This window comes from Lissotriton helveticus, chromosome 3_1 (genome assembly GCF_964261635.1).
Source record: "Lissotriton helveticus chromosome 3_1, aLisHel1.1, whole genome shotgun sequence".
NCBI lineage: Eukaryota > Metazoa > Chordata > Amphibia > Caudata > Salamandridae > Lissotriton > Lissotriton helveticus.
In genome coordinates this window covers 191,865,133-191,892,361 of record NC_136061.1, presented here as the reverse complement: position 1 = coordinate 191,892,361, position 27,229 = coordinate 191,865,133, and the positions used below count along the sequence as shown (strand labels likewise).

General features: G+C 45.1%; 1 protein-coding gene across 2 annotated transcripts in view; it reads left to right on the top strand.

Moving 5' to 3' along the window:
* HIP1 (huntingtin interacting protein 1) overlaps window positions 1-27,229 on the top strand; it is a 404,747-nt gene that overhangs the window by 124,416 nt on the left and 253,102 nt on the right. For both annotated transcript variants that reach the window (XM_078679590.1, XM_078679591.1), the window contains one exon: window positions 3,046-3,109. In XM_078679590.1, the coding sequence (XP_078535716.1) occupies window positions 3,046-3,109 (64 nt within the window). The remainder of the gene's footprint in view (window positions 1-3,045; window positions 3,110-27,229) is intronic.

Here is a 27,229-nt window from a genome sequence, read left to right as displayed (position 1 = left end):
GTAATTGAACTATTCATCTTGGGTTCAAAACTGCTTAAATTTGGTACTGTCCCCAAAAATTCCCTGACATACCTAAATTCCTCTTCACACAACAGGTCCCAAACAAATGTTGTGCGTTTCTTAAGCAGTTGCCGAATATTGAACACTCTTGCTGCGAAATTCGGAATAAATTTGGCACAGTACTCCGCCATGCTCAGAAATGACCTTACCTCGTCCGTATTGGTAGGGTAGGTGCTCCAGTAATTGCATTAATCAGGGCCTGTTCGGGTTTGACACTTTCCTCACATATCACATGTCTCTTCTGCAAATCTGCACTTACTTAAGTCAACCCATTGCTTTCCAGAAACTTAAACACTTTATATAACTTCTCATTATGTTTATCCCTATTCTCCCCAAAGAGCTGGCCACCGCATTGCGTAATCACTCTGCATCATGCAACACAGCAGTTATATCGGCACTTTTTAAATGTCACAGTTATTTGAAAATCGAATGCCATTGATTGGCAACTGGTTGGCTCTGCCAGTGCTTCTTCATTACTTTAACTCCCTCCCCCCCCCCCTTTTAGCACCTGCCTACCCCAACTTAAAAGAAAAACCTACAGACTTGTCTGTAAGGTTGGTGGTTTTGCCTCCTTTGAAGCATCTATAACAAGAAAGAACTTTAATTTCAAGCGCATTTGAAAAGGAAGTGGTATTGGTAAACTGGGTGTTGAAGAATGAAAAAGTACATCTTAGTTATAAATGGCAAACCCCTGTTTTAAGCAGCACACCGGGCCAGCGGCCTCCCCGCTTCCCTCCAGCACATGCAGTCCCGCGTGCCGGGAACTTGCCTTCTCCAAGCAGGAGACTTGAGACCCTGGGGTCGCAGTCTTGGTCCTAAATCCAGAGAGCAAATGTATTCCAGGCAGAAACTGAGATCTAAGCCGAAATCTACCAAAGCAGCTGCCACTCTCGGAAAGAATCTTAATTACCACACTTACCAGGAAAACATTCTAGAAGCAGCGCTATCCAGAGCGCGCGAGGCCAGGACCGTCACCGAGGAGCTATAATTAGACACGGAAGCCCGACGGGAGTGGAAGGAAAGAGCAGCCAGCGGGAGGGAGACCTGATTATAGATTGAGAAGGAAACACCTTTCAGAAGGGAGAAGGGTCGGGCCTTGGAGAGGAAAGAGTGGGAGGGAAAAAGTGACTTTAGGTGACTGGAGCGGTGACAGAGGAAGGGATGGTGAGGGAGGTTAGATGTTTGGAGGCGGAAAAGAAGTGTGAGAAGAGCATGAAATGACCTCCCGCTACACACCAGAGCCTCCTCCGCTCTTGAAGGCCGCAAGAAGCTGTAGACTCTTTTCAGTGAACCAACCTCCCATAGGCAGGGCTAGGCACACACCGGCTCAGCGACAGGATACCCTCACGGGTGATAGTGCACTTTACGAACACGCATAACATGACATGACATGGCAGAGATGCCAGCAGACCTGGAGACAATGGAGAAATAGAGTCAAGAGTCCAGGAGAACACGGGGCTTGAGGGTTGACATGGGAGGGATGGTCTAGTAAAAAGAGAGTATGTAGAGGGTGGAATTGAAACTTCTCTGTGAAGGATGAGGAAGGAGGGATAATGGATAGAATGGGGGACTCCTCTAGGAGCAGCAGCCAGCAGGGCGTCTTTGGAGGGGGTAGTGAGGTGACCGGAGATGATGGCGATGCAAGAGAGGACCTCATTGTCCATGCCAGGTACATGGCCTCTCTGTGGAAGCGGAGCGTTTCTTCCTTGTCTCTCACTTGACGTGTTTCTTGAAGAGGTCAGAAGTGTCTGCAGTCTCTGGCCCTTCAGTCCCAGGCCTCTCGGTAGGAACAGTCTAAGTCAACTCTTTCCTTTTGGAGGGGCCACCTCTGGGAGGTTGAAAAGAGCGCATTCTCCCCCAGGATGGATAGTGCTCTTCTCTGCGCTCCTGTCTCATGAAGGCCGTTCCCGTGGTGTTGCCGCCTTCCTCATTTTTGGCAGGACCCCGTGTTTTCAGACCCGTGGTTTACATTCCAAAAATGGAGTGATTTGGAGCGAACTAAGGCTTCAGTATCCAGGATGCATTATGTTGTCCAATGAAAGGCCAGGACTGGAAACATGGTACTGTTGATGGCGTGGAGCCTTATCCTGGCCGATGATTCTCCCAGTGTGCACAGGAAGCTCCGTTGTCCTCGTATGCCACCTGCTTCCTTCTCTACCACGTACTGATGATAATAAAGAGCCTGTGCTCGGATCTGGCTTGGCTCGCAGCTGCCCGGGCAGGAAGCTGTACAGTGATGCCAGTTCACCGCTCAACCGGAAGGTCCTGGCCCTTGACAGCGCCAGGAAGTGACTCAACAGGAAGCCGCCGAGGGCAGACTGGGCTTTGTTTGCGCTCCACATAGCTGCGCGACCCAGAGATGGCGAAGCCTAGAGGTCCAGAGTGAGATTGATATTTACCAATGGGCCTTTACCTCTGGAAACACAGTAGGGCTGGGGCAGAATCAGGGGTAGCGTGTGATTGATCCTGTCCACCTGTAGCATTGCAGCCCTTTTAAAAATCTTCACATTTTCCAATAGGTTTGTCCACCTCCTCCCTTTGGGGGATGTGGATGTGTGTGGGGAGGGGAAGGGACAGGGGGTCAAACCAGACTTCAATGTTTCTTGCATTTGCTTTTGGCAGGGTGTTGGGCAACCCTTGTCTTGAGACTTCAGATTTGTTGTACATGTGCATTGACGGTGAGTTTCGTAACACACATTGCGTGGAACCAACTATATAACCCGCGCCAAGCATCCACTGTTGCAAGGGCTGAATGCTTTCTGATGTAAATTTCTCCAAGTGGGCCAATGTCTTCAGTGCCTTGCAGGTGCTCGGAGCTTGTGCCAATGGAGCCAGTGTGTGCCCGCTTGTGGGAGAGAGGATGTGTGGGTTTGTGAGACGGAAGGGCTATGAATCTGTGAGGAAAAGATCCCTTGTGTGCCACTGTTGATCCCTTTTCATTAACAGCTCCCTTTTCATCTCCCCCTTCCCTCTTGTCTTTTTCAGACTATCAGCATTAATAAGGCCATTAACACGCAGGAAGTCGCTGTGAAGGAGAAGCATGCACGCAATATCCTTTGATGTTCTTCCAGCAGAGAAATGGATGAGAGGAAGCGCACAAGGGACGCCTGCATCTGGCTGACCGGTAAAGGCCGGGTGGCTAGAAGGGCTCGAAAAGCAGGTGGACAGTAAATAAATGAAGGCATGCATTTAGAGCGAGTGATGTTTGGACAAATCTCAGTGCCCTTCTAGTCATAAGCAAGCCACGCCATCTCAAATCTTTGTGCTGAAAGTTACTTTCATATGACTGACTGACACATATGGCAAGGGCTTTAGTAACACGTAAATATACATCCTTCAGTATCCAGTAACTTTGGTCCTTCTGGCCTCCTTGGAAACATATTTTTCTGCTGTGTTGTATAGGTAGACCTCACTATTCGCTTCTATGATCAGGCTTAGATGCGGTCGTAAGGTTGTTTGTTGCCTCATCAGTGGTCAGTGTGGTCAGGCTGGGGCATACACCTTTGATGCATATATATGACCTTACCATTGGCATTTATTATCTAGTTGGGCCAGAACTCCTGAGGTTGTAATTCACCTCAGTCTGGGTCTCTGTGGTTTGGTTGGGGTAGAGGACCTGTGGTCTTGTTTCTCACTGTGAGTCTCTGTGGCTTGTCTTGTACAGAGGCCATGTTTCCCACCTCATCTTGGCTTGGTGATTTGGCTTGGGCAGCGATCATCAGTTCTTGTTTCTCATCTGACTATGAGTCTCTGTGGTCAGGGAGGAGCAGAGGTCCTGATATCTTATTTCTCACTATGAGTCTCTGTGGCTTGTCTTGTACAGAGGTCATGTTTTCCACCTCACCTTGGTGATCCAGCTTGGACAGCGACCATGAGTTCTTGTTTCCCACCTTACTATGAGTCTCTGTGGTTTGGCTGGGGCAGAGGTCCCGAGGTCTTGTTCCTCACCTCGCTACGAGTCTCTGCGCTCAGGCTGGGGCTGAGGCCCAGAGGTCTTATTTCTCACTGTGACTCTCCGTGGACTGTCTTGTACAGAGGTTCAAAGATCTTGTTTCTCAGATCACTATGAGTCTCTGTGGTTTGGTTGGGGCTAAGTGTCCTGAGGTCTTGTGTCCTATCTCACCATGGTTACCTGTGGTCTGGCTAAGCCAGCAGTCCTGGGGTCTTGTATCTCACTGCACTGACAGTCTACAATTGGCTCAACGGTCTTGAGATTGTGCCATTGGTCTCAGGTTGAAGAAGAGATACAGTTGCTATATTTATCACCTCATCACTGTGTTTTTGTCACCCCCGTGCAGAGGTCCAAGGGTGGTTTATTAAGAACTTGCTGACAGCATAGGTGTGGAATAGTGGCTTGAGGCCAGGCATGCTTAGCTGCGCTCCCAGAACACCCCAGTACAGCACTCGACAAACAGAGGCATATCTCAAGACTCCTTGAAGTTCGGTTATTTCACCTTTCGATTGTACCTCCAAAATGAATGCTGTGCTCTATTGGACCGCATTGATGCCAGCACCAACAGAAGCAAAGAAATCTTCTCCATTGTGAAGGATTTCACTTCACCAGTGGCCATCTCTAACTCGGATCACCCACTCACAGGACCTTTGCAACAATCTCTCTCGATTCTTCAGCTACAAAATCACCACCATTTACAGCAATTTCACCCGCAACAGAATCAGACAGACACATCGCAAAAGGCCTCCCCAAATATCCAATGCCAACCAGTTGCAGCCCGTAAAGGGAGTTCCGTGGGGCGGGGCAGGGGCAGGTTGGGGGTAGTAAACACCAGAATATGGATGATTGGTGGTAAGTAAACAATTAAATAAATAAAAAGAATTTTGTTGTGCGCCCTGCATCGCAAAATGCGATGCAGTGCTCGCTACGAAATAAGTTTTATTTATTTAATTGTTTACTTACCTCCAATCATCCAAATTCCGGTGTTTACTACCCCCACCCTGCCCCTCCCCCGCCCCGCCCTGCCTTTCCACCCCACGGAACTCCCTCCACGGGCCGCAACTGATGCCAACTACATTGCCCATCATCCCCTAGAAGAAACTCACGTTACTATGAAGTACACTAAGGGGCCCCATCAGACCCCTGCTTCCACCACGCCTCCACCTCTTCTGCAACCTTTTTTAAAACATTTTTTTACAGAGTTTTATATAGCGCAAGCTTAACCCGAATCGGGTATCAGAGCGCTTTACATAGCACCAGTTGCGTTACATGAGGACACATTCATTTTTGTTAGGCACGGGGAGATTAAGTGCTTTGCCCAGAATCACAGGCTGTTCAGCGTCATTGCCGAGACTCAAACCCAGTTCCCCAGATTCGAGGTCGACCGCCCTAGCCGTTAGGCCAACTCCTCCCCAGATGTTTGGAATTGTGCAACTGTTCTTCCATTGAAGAAACACTCCCCGGACTCTCCAACGCTCGCCAACCACAGACTGATCTCTCTACTACCATTCATGGCCAAGTCTTTGAGAAAATCAGCAACAGACGCCTCACTAATTATCTCCATGACCATCAACTCCTCAACACCACTCATTCTGGGTTCATGCCCAACCACTGCACGGAAACTACCCTAATCCCTACCACGGATGACATCTGCCTGACTCTGGACAGAGGAGGCACGGCATCCCTTATCCTCCTGGACCTCTCTGCAACATTTTTTTTTTTTTGGGTTTAAATTTGTTTATTGGGATTTTACATTTCATGTTACAAGTTGATACTGCATCATTAACATATCATAACGTACATTTGCAAGTGTTTGAAGTTATGTATAATGAAGAATTCCACAATCTCATCATACATCAAACACATTGGATAGGATATCTTACGACAGTTCGGGAGTTTCTTCTAGCTTAACTCGCCATACATTGGTATGTTTTGTGGGTTCTCTGCAACATTTGACATGATCTCCCACGCTATATTCATCCAATTCCTACACAACATAGGAATCCAAGGACACGCACTCCTATGGATCTGCTCCTTCCAGATTGGACGCACCCAGTCAGTCAGCCTGGCGCCATGCACCTCGGACGCCCTTGCCCTCAACTGAGAATGGCAAAAAGGATCCTCCCTGAGCCTGACAATCTTCAATGCATACATGGTTTCTCAAGCTAGCATCATCCGCTGTCACAATGTCAAAGTCCTCTCATGCACCAATGACCCACAACTCATTTACTCCCTAACCTACCAGACGCATTGCTGAAATCGCCACTGGATGGAAAACTACTTTAACCTACTCTCTAGCTGAACACAGATAAAAGCAAAATCGTGATCTTCGGTAAGAGTATTTCTTAGTGGGACTCCACCTGGTGGCCAACAGAGCTAGGACCAACAGCCACTCCTACCACCCATGCCAAGAACCCAGGATTGTCATCAACAGCAAACTCGATATGACCACCCAAGTCAAGGCCATCACCCCTAAAGATGCTGATGAAGATTTTCCAATGGCTCCCAGTCAGCACCCGGGCAACCGTCACCCATGTCCTTGTCACAAGCAAGCCAGACTACAAGAACAGCCTCTAAGCTGGGATCAACAAAAAACGCACCAGAAAGTTAAAGACCAATTCAGAACTCTGCAACCAGAATCACTCTCACCCTCCTGCGCCACACTCACATCACACCACACCTGAAGGAGCTCCACTGGCTCCCCATATACAAACGAGTAGAGTTCAAACTCCTCACCCACACTTTCAAGGTACAATGTAACTCTGGCCCAGCATACCTCAACAATCGCATCTGCTTTCACAAACTTTCCAGACACCTCCGCTCATCTGGACTTCTACTCGGACACATCCTGCGTAAATAGAAAACCAGATCTGGTGGTTGAGCCATCTCCTACATCACTCCTAAAGTGTGGAACAACCTGCCATGGCACTTAAGAGCTCCTACTCACTCCTAGAATACTGCAAGAAGCTGAAGACTTGGCTTTTGGAGTAGTCCTGTTAGGCCTAAGGTTTGGCTGGGCACACACCTGCTGAGCGCCAGGATACCCTCCCCGGTCATAGTTCGCTGTACAAATCTACATAGCATAACACATGAGTAATTATATAAGAATTTAAGTAAGTAAATCAAAACCTCATATGGTGATCACACAGTGCAATGGGAGTTGGAAAGGTTCAACTGCCCTTACCACAGACGTCTACAAACGTCATATTGACTCTGTTTACCCCACTCCAATAAATAACATTTGGAGCCAGAACTCATGCATCTTTCTTTTGTATATGCACTTGTCACTTTCTCACTCACCTTTCACTCACATTTCAGCAAAAAAAAAATAGCAGCATATTATCTTTCTCTGAGTTTTTCGGCACCCCGTAAATGCCGAAGTTGTCACATTATGCCCTCATGCCCTGTCTTCAAGATCAGTGACCTTGAGTCGTAGGTTTACGATTAAGGAAGCTTCTCGTACTGTAATTTCACTGCATCTAGCCTCCTGTCTACCTTATCCAGCTTGACTTGGAAAGATGAAATCTCATGGTGTAATGATTTCACCTCTGACATCATGTCAGTTATGTTGGTGTCCATGGTAAACATAGTCGCACCAATGACCGATATTGCCCTCGAAAGAATTTTGTGGTAGAATATGATGGTTTCGGTGTATCTGACTTGGGGCTTTCTTAAGGCACACCAACTAGAGGCCCGAAGATTTATTACTGAAAATCATGTTGTCCCGTCGCTGGTTTGTAGTCAAAATAGCTGAGTACTAGCGATTGTAATTGACACCCATACTCCCTGTCAGTCCAACATATACTTCAGTGCATGGACGGGGCCAGTAACTTTGTGCACCATTTTACTGCTTAGGTCACTACAGGGTTATGACCAGGGAGAGACTCAGGACCCTTGTCAATGTCAGTGTCAATATAGAATATTTGTAAAGCGCTCTGTTACTATTCGGTGTCCTGGCGCTAGCTTACTGATCGGTACAGGAGGCAGCTATCTTAAAAATCTGAGTTCCTGAAAAGCCATGTTTTCAACCTCCTTCTAAAGTTGAGAAGGGACCCAACCAGGAATATCAGCAATCAGTTTTGTTATGAAGGAATAAACATATTATCACATCTACTCCAATTGTAGCGTTAAATGGACACATTTCTGGAAACAGTCTTATAATTCAGGATCGCCTGGGCTGCCTTCCTGGCGTGATCCACAGACTCGCAATGATATTTAACCAAACTGAGCCCTCAAATCTCTAACTCTCAAGAAAGAGCAGGACAAAGCTTCCTAATGTCTGTCCATATCTGGGCCCTGTTAATTTCACTACATGTCTGACTCCATTCTGAGGCTGCCTGGTCCTTCAGTGTCGGTAAATACCCACTCCTCTGCAGTGTGGAGGTGGGAAAAGGCAGTCCTCCACTCACAGGGCTCCTCCTATAGGGCTCAGCTGCTCTGTGCCTCTACTGGCTAGGATCAAGTCACCACGATGGGCAGGGCTGCTTGCTCTCAACTGCCACACTGCCTGGCCCACTGAGCCAAGGGCCAAAGTGGCTTGTCCAGGCCTTTGGGGCAGACATTTGTGGTGCCCCGTGTAGCACCAGTTCTGTGGTAATGCCCCTAGTTCTCCAGAGCATGGCGGAAATGCTGGTGGGGAAGCCAGCACCTTTGCAGAGGTTCAACAGGGAGCAGCCATCTTGTTGGCTTCTAGTTTGACCTCTTTTATTAAAAACAACACATTTTTTTTGTAAGATTCTGGCATTAGGATGCATGTGGATGGCAAGGCGGTTGTGTTACAGGGAGCTCTTGTTAACTGCGTTACTATATATAAGGCAAGCATTGTTACTTCTAACTGAAACACATTAAGGTTGTTAAAAATATACACCCCTCAATTATCATTAGAGGTTTTAAATGTGTGGATCTACATGCACACCAGGCCAGATGAATCTCTTACTTGCTGATTTACATCTCATCCTGGGTCCTTTGCCAGGCTATAGTAGCGGTACTGAAGTCTTGTCTTTGGGTCTGTTGTCAGGTTGTAGCAGTTGTTCCAAGTCTAGTTCTAACATGACTGTGGTTCTCTGTTGTTAGGCTGTTGTAGCAGTCTTGAAGTTTCCTCTTTCATCGTTGGTTTTTATTGTCCAGCTAAGATAAAGGCTTTCAAGGCTGTTTTCCACCTACCTGTGGGTCTCTGTCGTCAGACTGTTGTGTCAGTCCCAAAGCCTCCTCTTTCCCTGTAGCGTTCTGTTGTCAGGATGGAGTGGGGCTCCTGGGGTTATGTGTCTCCTATTCGTGCATAGCTGTTTTGGGGCTTCTCGGGTTGTCTGCTCACCACGGGTCTTTATTGTATATTTGGAGTTTGAGCTAATAGTTCGTATAAGTTTGGGGTACAGGACCATGGGTCTCTATCGTGGGCCATAGTTTGAGGTTAATAAATACAGCTGTAGCTATTTACTCATATGTCTTATGCAAAGTATGGAAAATATATGTAAATATGAAAGTAAATAGTCTCTATAACATCTGTTGGAACGCAACTTACCTCCTTGGATGACTAGGAATACATTTTTCTAATTTAATTCTACTATAAAATACGTGTGTTTTAACAAAACCGTTCTACTTTTGCACAGTTTTGTACCATTTCCACAATATTATTACTTCCAGGAAGCTTCTAAACAGGAGTACCTGGAGTTAAACGCATGTAGGTGCTAATTTTGGGATTCAGATCTCGTGGTTCACTCCATTTTAAACAACTGCATCAAAATACGAGACAACATTGTCTTTGAAAGAGAGTCAAATTCTACAGAGGAAATATAACTTTCCAGCCGACATTGAGCCATCTTGTACCTGACTATTCTGTCAGACTGTTTGAAAGGCTAAGGGTAAACATAGTCTCAATCTAAATTATTTTATATTATTCTAGAGTATATTATTACTGCCCTAATACTGAGGCGGGATAGCAAATTCGAATGTTGTCTGCACTCTAAGTTCTGTGGCAGGGCCATGAGGCAGTCGGACAGTGGCAATTGTTTGTTTGTTTTTTACTTGTTTTGGTGAGGTTAGGTCAATAGGTGCCAATAGTCCTATTGCCCATATGTGATCTGATATTCACAGCTGTTAGTGTCCTTCTCTTTTTATGTGCCTTTTGGCTTGTGCACATGATTGAGATTTGGGCAGTTAACAGCTGTTAACACATCTCTCACCAGAAGTCATAAATCTCTATGGTTACACCTTGAACAGAGGACAGTACTCTGCTGGGCCCTTGGCAATTGTCACAATTTTTCATTCCTTACATCCCGGCAAGATCACTGAGATCATCAGACAGTGGCAACTTGATCGTCCCCAAGGCACACAAAGTTAAATGGGGAGGAAAACGCTTCGCATACACCACCTCCAAACTTTGGAACTCCGTGCTGAGTTCTCTAAAAAAGATTCCAATGTGCTCAAATTTAGAAAGCACTTAAAACATGGCTCTACTAACAACACTCCATCTTCACCTTTGCCTGACTTTTTTATGCTAAAGCGCCTAGACACCTCCGGGTACATGTAGCGCTATATAAATTATTCATTTAATTTCGTTTCAGTAATGCATAGTTATTTCTTGAAATTAATGCACAATTTAACTACGTATATAATCTTTTATTTCATATGAGGCGTGAATTCACAAGTTTGGTGAACCAGACATATGTTATCTCATGGTCATTGTGATATAATCACAACATTATTCACAAATAGCACCATTCATAAAAAGATAGTTGCTTAGTCTTGCAAGAGTATTATTATTCCACTACATTTTTCTTCTCTTTTAGAACATCTCTTTCTAAAAGAGCAGGAACAGTACGTTATTGTTTGGGTTTCTGGGACTGCCGGTTATAAATTTACAAACCAGAAAGAACATTTTAGATGTAGCGCAAGAGAGATGACAAAGCAGCGTCTTTGGAGGGACGTTCAATGCAACATGATATGAATTCTAAAGAGATGATCTGAAGTATTCAGGTGAAATACTACTTTTTACAGTAGCTATTCTTTTTTCATGTTCAGTTGTTCTATAGTCTTTTTTGCCTCTGCTAGTTCACAGACATGGATTAATAGAATCCCATTATTTCCTTCCTGGGCCATCTCAAGAGATGAAAATATTTAGCTTTGTGTAGTGGAATTTCTGAGAATGCTCTGATGTATGTTGTGGTGTCCACTGGCCCTTGCTGTCTAAGAGCGAGGCGCAATGCTGTGTAGTAGAGGAAAGTGAAACCAAAGGGAATGATGGACGGAGTTTTGAACATTGCAAACACTCACCCCCAGTCAACTGGTCTGGGTTTAATCCATCATCATTCTTTAGCTCACTTCGCCACCCCAGTTCAGACATGGCCATATGCAAATCAGCCTGACCCTGTGCCTCATGGAACAGTCCAGCCTGAACTGCCAAGCCATGTCTTCCCTGGACCGGAAACAAGCATCCTGGGACCTGTTTCTGACTAATCAGCCATCATCAGCCAGGCTAGCTTGAATCCAGTGGCAATGTGAGCAAGGGACCAACTTCTGGGCATACCCTGCCAACTTAGGGCGAACAAAGCAAAACCAAAGGTGATGATGAACGTAGTGTTGAATATTGCAAGCACTCACCCCCAGTCAACTGATCTGGGTTTAATCCATCATCATTCTTTAGCTCAGAGTACCCTGTGACAGTCTGGAGATGAGGGGTGGATTTGAATGCCCTTTCCTATTGGAATTTACGTCTCTCGTGTTCCACGCTTTTGCATCACCGTTAACACTGTTCACCTTCTTAATATTGTCTGCACAGGAGGGAGTTGCCTGGTGACCACTTACCACGTGTCAGTGTGTCTTTCCCTCGCTCCCTGATCTGGCTGGGCTGTAGGGTGCGTGTGGTGGAAGGTGGATGTGTCATAGTCTGTGGGTCTGGGCCTGGAATGGCAGTATCGCTAATAGGCTCCTGCCACGAAAGAACATTGCCTCCTGAATTTCAGTCTCTTAACTCTGTTAAATCTAAATGACCACCTTAAACAAGCATCATCCTTCACCTAAATCTGATCAAGCTAATATAAAAGTCAATGGCAAATCATGTCAAGACGAAGGACTTAATGGGCTGTGACAGGAGCATCGCCAGCAGCCACCACGAATGAGAAAAAGGATCAGGTAGTAGACATGCTGAAGAAAAGTCTCTCGATAGATGTTTCAGTAGTTTATTAAAAACTAAATTGACCGGCGGGAAAATTTGACACTGCCATTAACCATGTCTGCTTAGATTAGAGTGTTAGCAACTTTGATGTGTAAAAGAAAGACACTGACTAGTGAGTGCTCTGTGACAGCAGAATCGTATTCGGGTCCTCAGATAAGTTGGGGTGAGCCTCACATTCAATTGAAAAAAAAGATCTTTCAGTATAGCAGTTCCAAAACCCAGGGGTGAGAACGATGCAGTCTATCATCAGAATTCTAAGGTTCCAGTCTGAAGAAAAACAAAACTCACAGGGTTTATCCAGAGTAGAAAAGGATCTACAAGGGTCCAGAAAACTGCAGACTTTCAGGATTTCCACCAAGATGAAGAGCGAACAGGCAAGGCTCAATGTCTACATACGAGGTTAAATCCTGTGTATTATTATGGGCATATCTTGCTGGTTTTCAAATCCGTTTTGCAGCATTTATAGACTAGTTAGGTGCAACTGTTGGTGACACCCAGTTAGGTTATGCCTTACTATGGAACATATTTTTAATGAATATTGACCTAAGAGCTGACTTTGACTGAGAGGCTTCATTTGATGTTATATGACTGCCATTGTTGGGGGGGAAATTAAGGCCGGTTGTATTTAAAAACATAATATGCCCTTTTGTGAGTCAAAAACTATGGGAATAGTCTCAGCTAGAATTTATGACCATAATAGACTGAGCCTGAACGTGTTCAGTTTAAAAGTAAGGAAGATTGAGAAAAAAAGTTATTTGTGGTCTAATATGAATATAAATGAGACTTTAAAAAGTCTTAATTAGCTCTGACTCTTTAATTAGAGCACCTTATTAAAAGCTGTTGTTTCGTATTATCACATTCACAGTCTGGCCTACTCCTGTTGTTGACGCAGTACGTTATGTTATGAACCCTGTATGTAGTACACTCCTACATCATACATACTTTCACTGGGCTGGCATTAAAGCCTGTATACACACTGCATTCTACCACCTTCTCTGTATGCTTTTATCACTAAGGGGCCCCGGAGCTCATCATATCATCAATAGTACATATTCCTACTTTGAGATCCAAAGGATAAGCTTGTTAGGAAGGGTTGGTCTTTGTAGACCTCGGTGTAACCTCAGCGTGCCAGTGCAAAGTGTCGTAAGCTGCAGAGTGGTACAAAGACTTCCACATCAGAGCTCGAATTAGGAAGCCCGCTTCCTGTCCGTTTTGAACTCTGACCCATGATATTTCAATGACATGTTGTCATATTAGTGCTTTACTACCTTTTGGAGGAAACTGGTGTGTCATCAGTCTATAAAAGGACCCCACAGCAGGAAGTAATGTGATGCATCACCTATCTTTTCTTGGCTGAAAGTGTCCTTTGTGCTACCTGTTTCAGGAAGCAAAGAGGACTGATCATGCAGTGTGCGTATTCACCTTTCATGGGAAGTAGTATGAATGCCAGGTTGGTAAAGGATTTAATTACGCAAGAGTTGCATGTCTAGGATTATTAAGTTGCCTTCAAAATATCTTTTAACAAACTGTTAGTTGAAACTGATGTCTATTGGTACATCTTTAACAGGCATAACTGGTACCCACCAGTCCTTGTGGCTCGTGTCCGTTTGTGCTAACCAAGGAGATCGTATGTGCCCCTGGCCGAGTATGTAGCTGCTGCACCTCCCCATGGCCTGTCGTTGGGCGGGCTCAAGTGTCCTACACATGGAGAGGTTGGCTGTTTAGGGGAGCACTAGCCCTTGTCATTGAACCGGTGACCAGGTGTGAGGCAGCAGGAAGACTGCGGTGGTAACATTTTTAAAAGTCAATCTAAAAGAAATAGCCCAAATAAAGGATTAATAACACATGTAAAGTTCAGTTGGATTACAAATCGACCAAGAGTTTAGCAATCCTAAATTAAATGATCAAGGATGGTACCCCAGCAAGAAGAAAAATTCTGGATCAAGGACAATATTGAAATTAACCACAAACAATGATCTTGACAGGAAATAATAATCCCAGTTTATACACAAGCATTGAAAATGCAATAGGTCTCGCAATAGAAAAGTTTGACCTTTTGGTGTTGCAAATGTAAATTATTTTTTTTTTGTTTATATTTTTTCAAATTATAAAAGTATTAATTTTGTTTTTTGTAAAGTGAATAGTTATAAATCTACCAAATGTTACATTTATAGCATTAGTAAAGTTACATGTTTAGTTTTGTCCTTTTTTACATGTATTGATGTGCAAACTCACAATTTTATGTAAAATGTTATAAATAAAGGATAGTGACCTAATGTTGTTTTTAATTTTTAATGGTAAAAGTTTTTACATGTAAAAAAGGACAAAACTAAACATGTAACTTTACTAATGCTATAATCAACTACAGGCAATGGCATAATGGAGAAATTAGGGGTGAAAAAGAACCTTCAAAACTGAGATTTGAAATGTAGAGTGGAGGAAAAAAAGAGGCTCCTGGTGGAATCACCGTTAAGGCAGCCTTGGTATTATGTAATTCTGGCTTAACTGGCACCCTAGAAAAACTGCATGTATTTATTTATAATAAACTAAGGACTGAACAGTACACATGCCGCAGCTGGGTAACAATCTGTGCAAATTCCAGGAAACACCAGGGACTGATGCTTGTGGCCAGTCAGCAGGGAACGATGCTGGTAATGGAGGGTGGGTGTGTATTGGAATGAGCGCGAGGTGTGCGTCTTGTCTGTGCTGATAAGCAGGGAGCGTGGGGAAGAGGGAAGGGTTGTGAAAAGCAGCAGCGAGGAGAGAGGGCTGCAGTTGCCAGGAGATGCGGATGTCACCTTGCATGATTTCCAAGACAAGCATCAGCCTGCTGTCAGTTTAGTTCCGTCGCTCGCCCAACAGGGCAAGAAAACCGGCTCAGATGCCTTATGACTTCCCGGCCATAGCACTACAGGAACACTAAGAAAACAAGCCAAAATGTACCTAGCAGATCGTAAAGTAAGGAAATTCTTGAGCAATTTATTTCAAACAAGCACTGGTAAAGTCAAAGTGGCTTTTGTGTCAGAGAAGCACGTGTTATTCAGCAGTATGTGTTGCCAAAACCTGCCCAAAGAAGATTACAACGAAATATCTTGGACCACAGTGCCATAAAATAAGCTGAGAGGCAGAAGAACTCTCAAAGTAGTATTATAAAATCGAGTCAGAAGGTAACGTTTGTACTTTAACTGGTGATCTTAAAAAGCACACACTGCAAAATATTAGTTAATTCTTTGTACAAAGGGATTGTGTTTTTGTTTCTCTTAAGCCTCTGTCCTAACAAGTTTCATCTACGGCATTTGATATAACTATTGCGCTCAAAGTGAAAAAATTAATCCACGTGTGATCAATGAACAGTCTTTAACGCAGGCAAAAACATAGACACTGCACACACTTGCATATAAATCTGCAAATAAAATGTTATCTTTACTGCACCGTAAATACATCAAAGAAAAGACGTTGGGTCTCAAGCACGGCCGGCCGGCCGTGAAAGCCTTTGACGGAGGGTATTGCTGTGGGGAGAGGGGAGGAGAAATGCGACACGGGGCGGAGCGGGGAGAGCGGCGAGTGTGAAGCAGCAGGGGCCTTTGAAGTGAAGCTAGGCTTCACTTCAAAGGAGTGGGAGGAGTGCTGCTGGGGAACAGATGGCGATTTGATGATGTGCACGCGCATTTTAGGTCAATGCGCTTGCGCATTGACCTAAAAGCGCACGGGCACAGCATCAAATCGCCAGTCTAGGTAAACCTTGTTTAAGCCCCTATAGTCTCGCTCAATGCGCATGCGCATTGAGAGGCGAAACCTAAAAAACTCTGAAGGAAAAAAGGAGTCGGTTTGTATCTTACTCTGACTGTAAAGAAACTTTGTTTGCCAATGTTCTGTTGCATGAGAGATATGTAAAGCATATTATGAATTTTAATGAGATGACCTTATGAATTTTGTCGTACTTTCATACTTGTATAAAAAAATGATTTATAAAATAAGTGCACAAAAAGATTTTGAATGTTTCTTATATGTTTTATATTTAACATATAGTGTAATGGTTTTAAAAAGACTAAACACTAGAATAGAAACTTGTAAACTTGTATCTTGACTGTAGTGACCCCTGTGAATAGGATCAGTAATGGTGAGTAATCTCTTGCCCAAGCCATGCACAGTCTAACTAGGGCTTCACCTTGCAGCAGGGTGTGTGGTGTGGATTGCCTCCACCGTTTTCTTGAGCACGTATTTTCTTGCTCCCTTCATCTCTCTCTTTGCTCTAGAGCACCGTGACCCTCGTCTGGTGTCAGGCCTCCCCCTGTGCCACAGCTGTAGGGCAACCTTTGTGTGGCCAGGTGAGTCTCTGCAGTACACAACTCCGTGCTTTCATGCAACCTTCATGTTAGGCTATGCTATGCTATGCATTTATAAAGCGCATGGCTACCCGACGGGCTTCTCAGCTCTGAAGTCTAGTCCTTCCTATAGCTAGCACAGTAGGTGAATCACTTAAACAGGACTGTCCTGATGTAGCTTCCATACCTGATATCAGTAATTTTCTAGTTGCCGCTGATGACATTGGCATTTATATTTGGTTTTCTCGAGTGACATCGACATTCCCTTGTGCGTTGTTGCACGTCTGATGCCAATTTCCTTGTGTACTATCACTGATGTCCGATTATCCATGTGACATCACCTCTGTCAGCTCCTCCATGTGCCATTACTGCTCTTAGACCATTAGTATGACATCATCACTCCCTCTTAGGTCCTTCAGGTTATGTCAACACTCTGTTCCCTCTTGTAACACAACCACCAACACCACTCTATAGGGGAGCATGTATTTTCCTGCTTTCTCCCTTGTGTACTGCATTCGCTCCGAAATTCGTACATTCTACTCTGTGTTACTCCCTCTCCCATCTCCCCAGTTCATAATGACGTGTACACGCGTGCACATCAGAGCTCTGATACTTTAGTTTTTTTGCAGATGCTGAGCAGTATTGGCTAAAAGCAATTGCAAAACCAGTAGGTCTGCATTGACAGCCAAAAGACGAGACGTGTTGGTTCTGCCAATGCTCGTTTCTTTCTTATTTAATTAGGCACTCATTAAAGTTCATGTGTTTTCTTGATCTCTCATTTGTGCCGCTTCCCCCACCTCTCAAATACCTGCTTTCCCCCACTTTGCTTCTCCTTCATACCCCGACCCCATCCGCTCCTCCGTTGCGTTATCCCTCTTTGTATTTTTTTAAACATTTTATTATTTGTATGGGGAGGGCCTAGCAGCTGACATTTGCTGCTGGTTTGAAAAAAAAGCAATGTTGCCTTCTCAACTGCTCCCTCGCCCCCCCCCCCCCCCCCCACACACACACTAACTGTTGCTTTTCCCCACAGGACTCATTCCCCTTCCATCTTCACTGACCTTTATTTATTTATTGTTTTGCGTCCCATAAGCTGCTGGGCCGATCTGAATTTACAAAGTGCACTTTTTAAGTTACCAATTCAAGTGGCATCTGCCATCTTGGAGCAGTAAATAAAGAACATTCTATTTGCATCAATCTCTATGTGCTTTTTCCAGTGTATTTTTCAGTTTATTATTATATAACTTGTTTGTCGATGCTGCACAACATCAGCAAAAAGCATTGGCAAAGAAAATAGGTCAACAATGCGAGACCTGTTGGGTTTGCCAATGCTTTTTATTTATTGTAAGTTATATATCAAAAACCAATAATTTTACCTCTGAGGTATTATTTTCATTAAGGAACTGTTTGGTGTGTGTGTGTGTGTGTATGAACTTGCCTATTACAGAGGCTGTCTCGCTCATTTATTGTTTAGGTCGACACTTTCGTTTGTTAAAAGTCAGGTGTTTGTAGCCTTAATAACTTTGCCACCTCTCTCGGGCCCCGCCCTCCACCCCGACCAATCGGCACCATACTTAAAGAATCAAGTGTGTAAGGTGACATCTAATCGGTCGACCAATTCAGAAGTTAGGGCATAGATTAGTATAAACTCGCCTTCAAAATCAGATTTCCCATAGGAGTCTTCTCTCCACACCTAACTCTAAAACTGCTGAATGTATTTTTATAAATTTTTTATGCCACGCAGCTTTTCGTGGTTCATTGAGAACTGTTGAGACATTTTGGAGACATAAGACCAAATGTGAGTGTTCAGTGCTCTTGTAAACCTATGAAGATAAGCAGGGTCGGATTGGTAAGGTGGGCACTCGGGCAATGGACAAGTTCCAGCTGTGGGCTACTTTTATGGCAGCCTCGGGGCCTGTGTGGGCCGTGTTTGGTTTGTTCAGAAGTCACCAACGGCCCTGACTGGCCTTTCTGGAGGCAGATGGGCGTCCATTACCTCCCTTTTATCAACAGGTAGGGGTGTCACCCCCATTCTCTCGCTGGGCCGGCCAATTAATGTGTGCATACTGAGCGGGGCAGGGGGCCTGAGCAGAAGTGGCCTCACTTGTTTTAAGATGTTTTTAAAACTTCACTGAAGCAGTGTTTTGCGGAAAGGCAATATGAAAATATGGGCCACTTATTTTTAGCATGCCCGGCCCGATTTCTAATCCCAATCCAACCCTGGAGATAAGTTTTCAGATTCTTAAGTGGGTATGCCTGGACAATAGACCTCTAGTGCGTGCACACAACACTTCAAAATACGCATTGGGCAATGAGTACATCAAAGTCCTTATGGGGTAAAAGGTCGCTGTATTTGAACAGGCATGCATCTTACGTCATTTTACAATAAATTTGATAAGACCTAACTGATACAATTCAAAGCTGACACCCCCGCCGCCCCTAATTTTCCCCCACAAACTTTTCCCCACATTGAACCTCCTTCCCTACCCCTTCGTTTCGCCACCTGCCTACCTCCTGCCTCATTCGTCGGTCATCTGATTTCCCTCTGTCCTAAGCTACTCTGACTGCCCCAACCCTTGCTGCCTGCCTTAATCTTGGCCAAATCTGCCTGTCCAAGCGACAATTAAAAACAATAAAAATTTCAAAAAAAATAATTGCCAAGCTAAAGTTAACCAACCTAAAGGGAGGGTGGGAGGGACAATGAAAAATGCTTCCCCTACCTCGTACTCCAACTTGACTGAAGAACACGGTGTTTGAATTGCCTCGTTCGAAGGCAGGCACCTCACCCGCCCAATCACTGCTGCCTTGGACCGTACTATCGGCCCGAAGCTGCCCTGGGGTGGACATTCTTTGAATGCTAACCCCAGAGGCCCCCATCGGGTAATGAGTACATCATAGTCCGTATGGGGTAAAAGTTCACTTTATTTGAACAGTCATGCATCTTACGCCATTTTACAATAAATTTGATAAGGCCTAACTAATACAATTCAAGTCTAACACCCCCGCCGCCCCTAATTGATTCCCTTCAAACTTTTCCCCATATTTAACCTCCTCCCCAACCCCTTTGTTTCGCCACCTGCCTATCTCCTGCCTCATTCCTCAGTCATCTTTTTTCCCACTGTCCTAAGCTACTCTGACTGCCCCAACCCTTCCTGCCTGCCTCAATCTCATCCAAATCTGCCACCAGGAAAAAAACCTAAACTGGCGTTTTTCCTGTCCCCCCCAGTGCCTTTAATTGAGATAATGTTCAATTTCAAATAAGATACAAAAGCCCAAAAGCCAATTTAGGAACAAAATGTTTTAATTTGAGAAACATAAAGAATTTTTTTGTTCACTCTGCCGCTTAAACAGTCAAATCAAACATTACCACCAGCTATCAGAAAGTGGTTTGAAAAAGAGAGTTGAGAAGAGCTGCCGTTGAACAGCCACCTTTTTGACACCAAGTATTCAAACCCAGCATCTCAGATAACCTCTCTTTAATATTGAGCAAATATAATTAATTTGCTATGGATGAAAGATGGACCCCACCTGGACAGAAAAATTGGAAATCATCTTTTGTTATATCCATTCGAGCCATTAAGGCTACAAAACAATGACGTTCTCTGTTTACTTTCTGTCTGGCTCTATCTACAGCTGTGAATTTCTCAGCTCCCCTCCAAACCCTTCTGGGCACTAGAGCAGTCCGGATCAGCTTCGTATTTGGCCAGAATGTGATTATTAATTCTAAATCTGATTTAATCGCTATCAGCAGCCCAAGCCCTGAAAGCTGGACAAATGGATAAGTAAAATGTTTGGACATTTTCTAGATAAACGCAGCTCACTTAAAAATTGCATCAATAGACTCCATTTCATACAGCCTTTGCCCCACCAATCGATCTTTATATCGTCATAGCTAAAGCCAGGGTTCTGTCCATAACGATTTCTTTCGGCCTGCTTTGCTGCCCATTTTTATAAACGAATGCCCAATGATCCAGACGTTTGCCATGGACATAAATGGGGTCAACAGATTACTTAAAAAGAGATAAATGTTAGAAACGCAACAAAAATTAATAAACCCTCTAACTCTCTGACATGTTTCAAACAACAATTGGAACACCAGTGGCCCAAACATTTTAATTGCGTCAAAGTCCTACTTTTAAACTATTGTATGTTTTAGTATGTCTATTGTACACAGCTCCTCTCCAGCCCAAAAAGCCTCTGTTGAAAGGAATGGGTCCTCCATGCACATACTCGAGTGAAAAAATTGTACATTTACCCGCAGATGTAGTATCGACGCTGATGTGGCTTCTCAAAAAGTTTGCAACTATGTTAAAAAGAGCGCAGATACAACTGGTGCACATTTATAGTTGAATGCAACATTTTTAGGTCTCACCTAGCGATACAGCCAGCGAAGCTGCTCGCTGAGCGAGAACTAGTGTCGCCTACATGCTTAGCGAAGCAGGACAGGAGAGGTGCACAAGCTTGCAAAGACATTGGAGACATGAGCTGTGAATGGGTGCTTTTGGAGACATGAGCTGTGAGCGTGTACGGCTGCGTTCGCAGCATCTCTTCTTGGGCTCCCTCACACTTTCACTTTCACGATCGAGGGCACCTGGACAGCCCATTTGCACGCTCACGGCGTCTTGCGCCGATCGTTTGAGTCACCTACGCTCTCTAAACACACCTCTCGTCCCGCCGGTTCTCGCGCACTCCCTGCGCACACCCCTCATCCATAATTGATGCCTGCTTTGGGCAGATGCTTCGGGCCGAGGACTAGAGCATCTGCTAAATTTATGGAGGAGAGAGGGAGCAGGATGGTGCAGCGGGTATTTCACTTTCTTTTCCGCTTGGCGCTGGCGTTGCGTCACAGGGAGGGCACTGCGGGTGCTAATCTGTCCCGCGCCACGTGAGCCTCTTGCAGGCACCAGAAGACATATGTCCCTCGTGCAGCCTCCACAAGTCTGCAGTTGGATTCTAGGTGTGGGTGGTACAAGGAAAGGCACTGAATGCAGTGCACTGGCATCTGGTCGGCATCTTGCCACAGGACCAAGGGAAGCCTCACCGTGAAGTAGCCCTTGACTAGCGCCAGGTTGACGTGAAGGATCTTAATTGGTCCGTTGTTACTTCCCACTATTTTATTTATTTCAAAGGTTTTATACAGCGCGGACAAAATCCTTGCGGATATCAGAGCGCTTTCCAGTGATCAAAGCTGATTATACATAACAAATAGAATGACACATTATACAGGAAATTATGTGAAGGAAAGATCGAGCATGGCATAACAGTACGTGTACAAAAGAAATATTCGTAAAGTTCATATCAGGAACATCTCTATTCATTCAAGTCCAGGGCAGGATAAAGTGACTGGGATGTTTAGTTGGATCCTTAACAAAAGAATGGAATAGTAGTAAGGGTACTATTGATCTCAAGATTACCTTGCCATGAGAATCGCTTTTACTTCCTTTTTGAAAGAGACGGTAGAAGCATTCAATCTGATTTCTGGGGGAAGAGTATTCCAAATCCTGGGCGCCATCCCAGAGAAAGTTTGTTTATATGTTTTCTTCTTGTTGAATCTTTGAGGTTTCAGTAGTAGGTTGTCTGCACACCATGCAGGCTATTCTTAGATTAATTCTTGCTTCAAGAGGGAGCCAATTCAAGGATTTTAAATCAGGGGAGATGTGGGAACTTCTTTTTGAGCCAGTGATGAGCCTCGCTGCGGCGTTTATTGAGGTTCTAGGGGGAGCTGTAGTCGCTTTTGGAAGGCCACATAAAGAGGCACTTCCATATTCCACACGAGGGATAACTGGAGCTTGTACAGCCAGCTTGAAGTCATTGATTGGCAGGAAGGGCTTCAACTTCCTCAAAGTGTTTATCTGGAAGTTAGCTCTCTTTGTAGCGTTGCTTATGTGTTTCTGCATAGTGAGATTGCTGTCCAGAGTTATTCCCAAAGATTTTGCTGAGCCCACAATGGTTGGTTGAACGTTGAGTGCAGTAAGATGTTAGATCTAGTCTTGCATAAAGGGGATTTTAGCGGGTGGAGCTATAAGGAGGAATTTGGTTCTTAGAGCGTTCAGTTTGAGATGATTTTCTACCAACCATGTTTGGGTGTTCATGAGGGTAGTGTTGAGCCGTTTAATGTCATCTAAGGTGTTGATCTTAAGGTAAAGTTGTGTATCGCCAGCGTACATATGATATTGCATGTTAGACGCATGTAGAATTTCGGTGAGTGGCTCCATGAACAGGTTAAACCTGTGCCAGGGATAATGAAGACTCTTGCAGGACTCCCAGCCTTACTGGTTCTGGTTTGGAAAGAGTGTTATTGACCTTTTTGTGTTCATTTATGGAGAAAAGAGGTAAACCAGTTTAACACTGATCCTGATAGACCCATTCTAAGTTTGAGAAGATCTAGCAGAATCTCGTGTTTGACCGTATCAAAGGCTGAAGATAGGTCTAGTAGTATGAGTAGGCATTATCCGTTCTGGTCAAGGATTTGTAGCGCATCATCAATACTGTGTGTCATGGCTGATTCAGTGCTGTGACCTGCTCTGAAGCCTGATTGGTGATTGTTAAGAAGGTCAAAGTGGTCAATATTTTTAGTCAGTTGGTGGTGTACACATTTTTCACGTAATATGGCCATGGTAGGAATATTGGCTATAGCGCGGTAGTTGTTAAGATTCCTGGGGTCAGCTGATGGTTTCTTTAGGATGGGTGAAACCTGTCCGTCCTTGAGGGAGTCTGGGATGCAGCCTTGTTGCAGTGACCTGTTGATGATTTTGGTCCATAGCGGTAGAAGCCAAGGGGTTAAGTCTTTAACAGCGTTAGCGGGGAGCGGATCGATGAGGTGGTTGGAAGGCTTCAGGGCATTGAGAGTCTTACCCAAAGCCTCTTCAGTATAGGTGTCGAAGGATGACCAGGCTGCTTCGTTCTTAAGGTCAAGCTTTGAGGGGATTTGGTGTGGCGTAGTTGGTAGTGAAGGGGAGGTATGCAAATGCGGCACAGAGTATAATAATAGATCATTTAGGAGATCCTTTTCGATGTTGTCAGTCTTCTGATTAAAGAAGGCAGAGAATTGTTCACAGTTGGGTTGCAGTTGGGCTGCGTCTTGTAACCGTTTAGGTGCGTCCTTAGATTGAGTTTTGATTAGCTCGAAAAGGTTTTTGGGGCGATTTCTAGCTTGGTCTAGTTGGTGGCTGAAGAAATCTGCTTTGCTGCGCTTGATCTTTTTGTAATAGGCATTTCTCTTTTTTCCTTAGTAACTTGAGATGATTAGTAGAGAGGACTAATCTCCAGTTATGTTCAAAAGCTCTGAGAGATCGTCTATCCTCGTTAAGTAGGCCATTGTACCAGGGCTTAGAGTCTTTAGTGGAAACTCTCTTTAGTTGACGTGGGGCTACCTCATAAATTATCGAGGTCATAGAGTTGAGGTAGTGGTTGGTGAGATCATGGACGTCTGAGGTGCCAGCAAGTGGACGAAGAAGATTGTAGCTTGAGGAAATTAGTGTGTTTGGGTTGAGTCGTTTCAGATCTCTTTTCCGAATCTTTGGTTTCGTGGACTGACCGAGTTGAATTTGACTATTTCCTTGATGAAGAAGTTGATAATATGGTGGTCAGACCAGTCGCAGGGTTGTATCGACTCCAACTGAATGACGTCACTTTTGGAGATTATTAGATCCAAGGTTGATCCTTTATTATGTGTAGGACTTTTGCAAGTTTGGGTGAGGGCTAGATCATCAAGGAAGTTTTTGAGGCTGTTGACCACTGCGTCGTCGTTGTCATTCCAGTGGAGATTGAAATCGCCAAGGAATATTTGGGTATTTTGCCGTCCGTTGTTAGTTGAAATCATATCCATGAGGTGTTCGGTGAAGATGAGGTTGTCACCTGGTGGATGATAGATGATGTGAAGTGAGCAAGCTGGTTTGCCGTTGCTGCTGATGTCTAGGCAGAAGTATTCGCAAGAGGGAAATACCGGTGATATGGCTCTATTTACAGTGATGTTACTACGAAGTACACAGGCTATACCTCCCCCTATCTCATCGATTCTGTCTAATTTGATGATGTAGTTTGGGGGCACTAGAATGTCAATAAGTGGGGTGGAGGATTCCGTTAGCCAGGTTTCGGTTAACATTAGCAGGTCTAGTTCCTGTGAGATGATGAGGTCAGCTATATCGGCAGCATGTCTAGAGGCAGATCTATAGTTTAGGAGTGTGCATTTAAGACGGGGGGTGATGAGGGAGAAGGAGGGGTCTTGGGTGAGAGTGACACTTCTAAGGTTGCTATCGATGACCCCTCTATTGTAGTGTCTGGCAGATCTGAATGGGTTGGGGGGATAGTAGGTATGGTCAACTGAGTAGATGTAATGCAATTCATGGTAGAGGGTAGGTAGGAATGTAGAAGAGATAGAAGATCGCTCTCAGAAAACGGATTGATGCTTCACCTAGGGCGGGATAGTGTATTGTGGTGGGGAACTGAATTCCAACTGGGTGGAGTGAGTGTAGGGGTGCGAGTTATGAGGTATGAGCGCTCGATCGGGTTAAAAGCTCTTGAGGAAATATTACGCCATGGTTGTCTCGACATCACATCCTTGAAAGATTATGAGCCCGCGCGTTTTATGGTTTGAATGTTCATACTCCCACCAGGATAAGATGCTTGGGGTAGCGACACCCGACTCAACGGTGTTGCAGGAAACGATGGACTCTTTCCCCCAGAATGGACGCTGAAACTCCCAGACCGCTATGTTTCCATATTCAAAGAGGACGGCTAGGAGAATCGAGGCCACATTGAGAATCTGGTTGTTATGGTTTTTTTTGGTGGTAGCGTTAGCTTGTTAATGTTGCTATGGTGCCCTCTCGGAGTCAGCCCATATGCTCTGTGCTGCACCTTGCAAAGCTGGCGAATGCTTGGTATGCGCTAGATTGCTTTTCACGTTCTAATCAACAGAAACATTATTTGTTTACTTACATTTCCTTGATGATAATAGTTTCTAATGCGTGCATCTGTGTATTGCTCCAAATCGGGTGTAACTTGGGCAAGCTTTAAAAAAAATGTCCAACAATAGCGACTTTGCACCAGGAGGACAGGATTTTTGTCCCTTTTTTAGGTCTCGCTCTCGAGACCTATTGTCGTCGAGATGCCTCTCAAGGGAGACAGACCGGGGCACGCGTGGCGTTTCTGGTTTGTGGACGCGCATGTACAGGCACGCAGTGTGCACATCTCCCCTTCTCCCTTCTGTGGTCGCAAGCCTCAGCAATGTGAGTTTCACTCTTGTTTTTATGCGCACGCGTGCTCAGTTCAACATTGTGGCCCCCAAAAGGCGCTTTTAAATACACTTTCCCCATCATGCTTTTAAATACACTTTCCCTATCAACTTTCCCCATCGTTGGAGCGGCCCGCAATGGCGGGATCCGCTCAGTAAATAAACATGTACACTGTGCCTTCATCGGCGCAACCACTGAACAAATGGAGAACCCCCTATTCACCCGGTGTGGGGGAATCCTCCTGAAAGACAGCTGGCTGCGGCGCGATTCAGGAGCACTCCAGCTCCTGTATACTTTTCGTAGCACGATGCGGGGCTCTCTCCTCAGTCATGGGAGCCCCGCACTGCTCTTGGCCGCACTGCTCTTCACCCAGGCCCCCTCCTGGGACCCGGGACTTCATCCGCCACACTACCTCCCTGGCGCTAGGGCTCCCTCTGCACCACAGGTGCGAGTCACAGGCGCGAGTCGCAGGATAGGGTGATGTGCACGCTCACGGCGTGCAACACGTGCATGGCGTCGTTAATTGTTTTTCATTCGTGCCCGCCGCTTACCCAACACAGGAACAATCAAGAAGAGCCCCCTCCTCTATAAGCAAGTCTTTCTCCCTCCTCACATTATTTCCCCCCACCCCCCTTGTGTCTTCAGGGCCCTCACAAATGGCTCGGCGGAATAGGTTTATTGTCAATTTGCCTACCTTTGCTTAACACAACGTGCTCCTGAAAGCAGCGTCTAATAAAATAATACTGTACAAGCTAGGCGCACGTTGTGCTTTTACTCTCTCCGAGGCAGACACACTTTAGAAGGTTAAGCCGCTGGTTAACCTTTCCCCTTCACCCCCCACCCAAGAAGAGAGGGGCAGGGAGACAGGCGCGTGCACACAGGACACACAAACTTTTACGCCCCACAACTTTCAAGACTCACCAGCCGCCACTGGTCGCCAGTCCGCAAAGCTGTGTCAGCCCGGGCTGACACACACGACGGGGGGGCTGAAGCCCCATGAGCCCAATGGGTGTTGCGCGCCTGCCACCTTTACTGTATCAGTTTATAACCCTCCCGCTCCCGTGGGAACTCCACGCCTTGCTGTTTTTGGTGCTAATAACCCCTAGAGTCTTAGAGACTTCATAGGTGAAAAAAACAAAAATCCTAATGCGAGATAGTTGGCATGTGTAGGGGCTAATAATATAGATCAACAGCGGCGTCACAGAAGAATCTAAACTAAAGGAAACCGTCATATAAATGAGTGATATGCGGGTTTAATATGTCCACTTCGCAAATATATGACGCGCGCATAGACCTCACAAGAACGTGATGACGCCACTTTGTTGAGAGTAGACATACTATAAGGCAGTTTACAACTTGCACTAAGTGTTCGGATAAATATGGCCCCCCACTCCCGTGGCTCCCGGTGGTTCGCTTCTTAATCGCCGCATGCACCGTTATTAAATGACTGAAACAGGGTGGAGTGCTTTGGGACAGCTACACATTC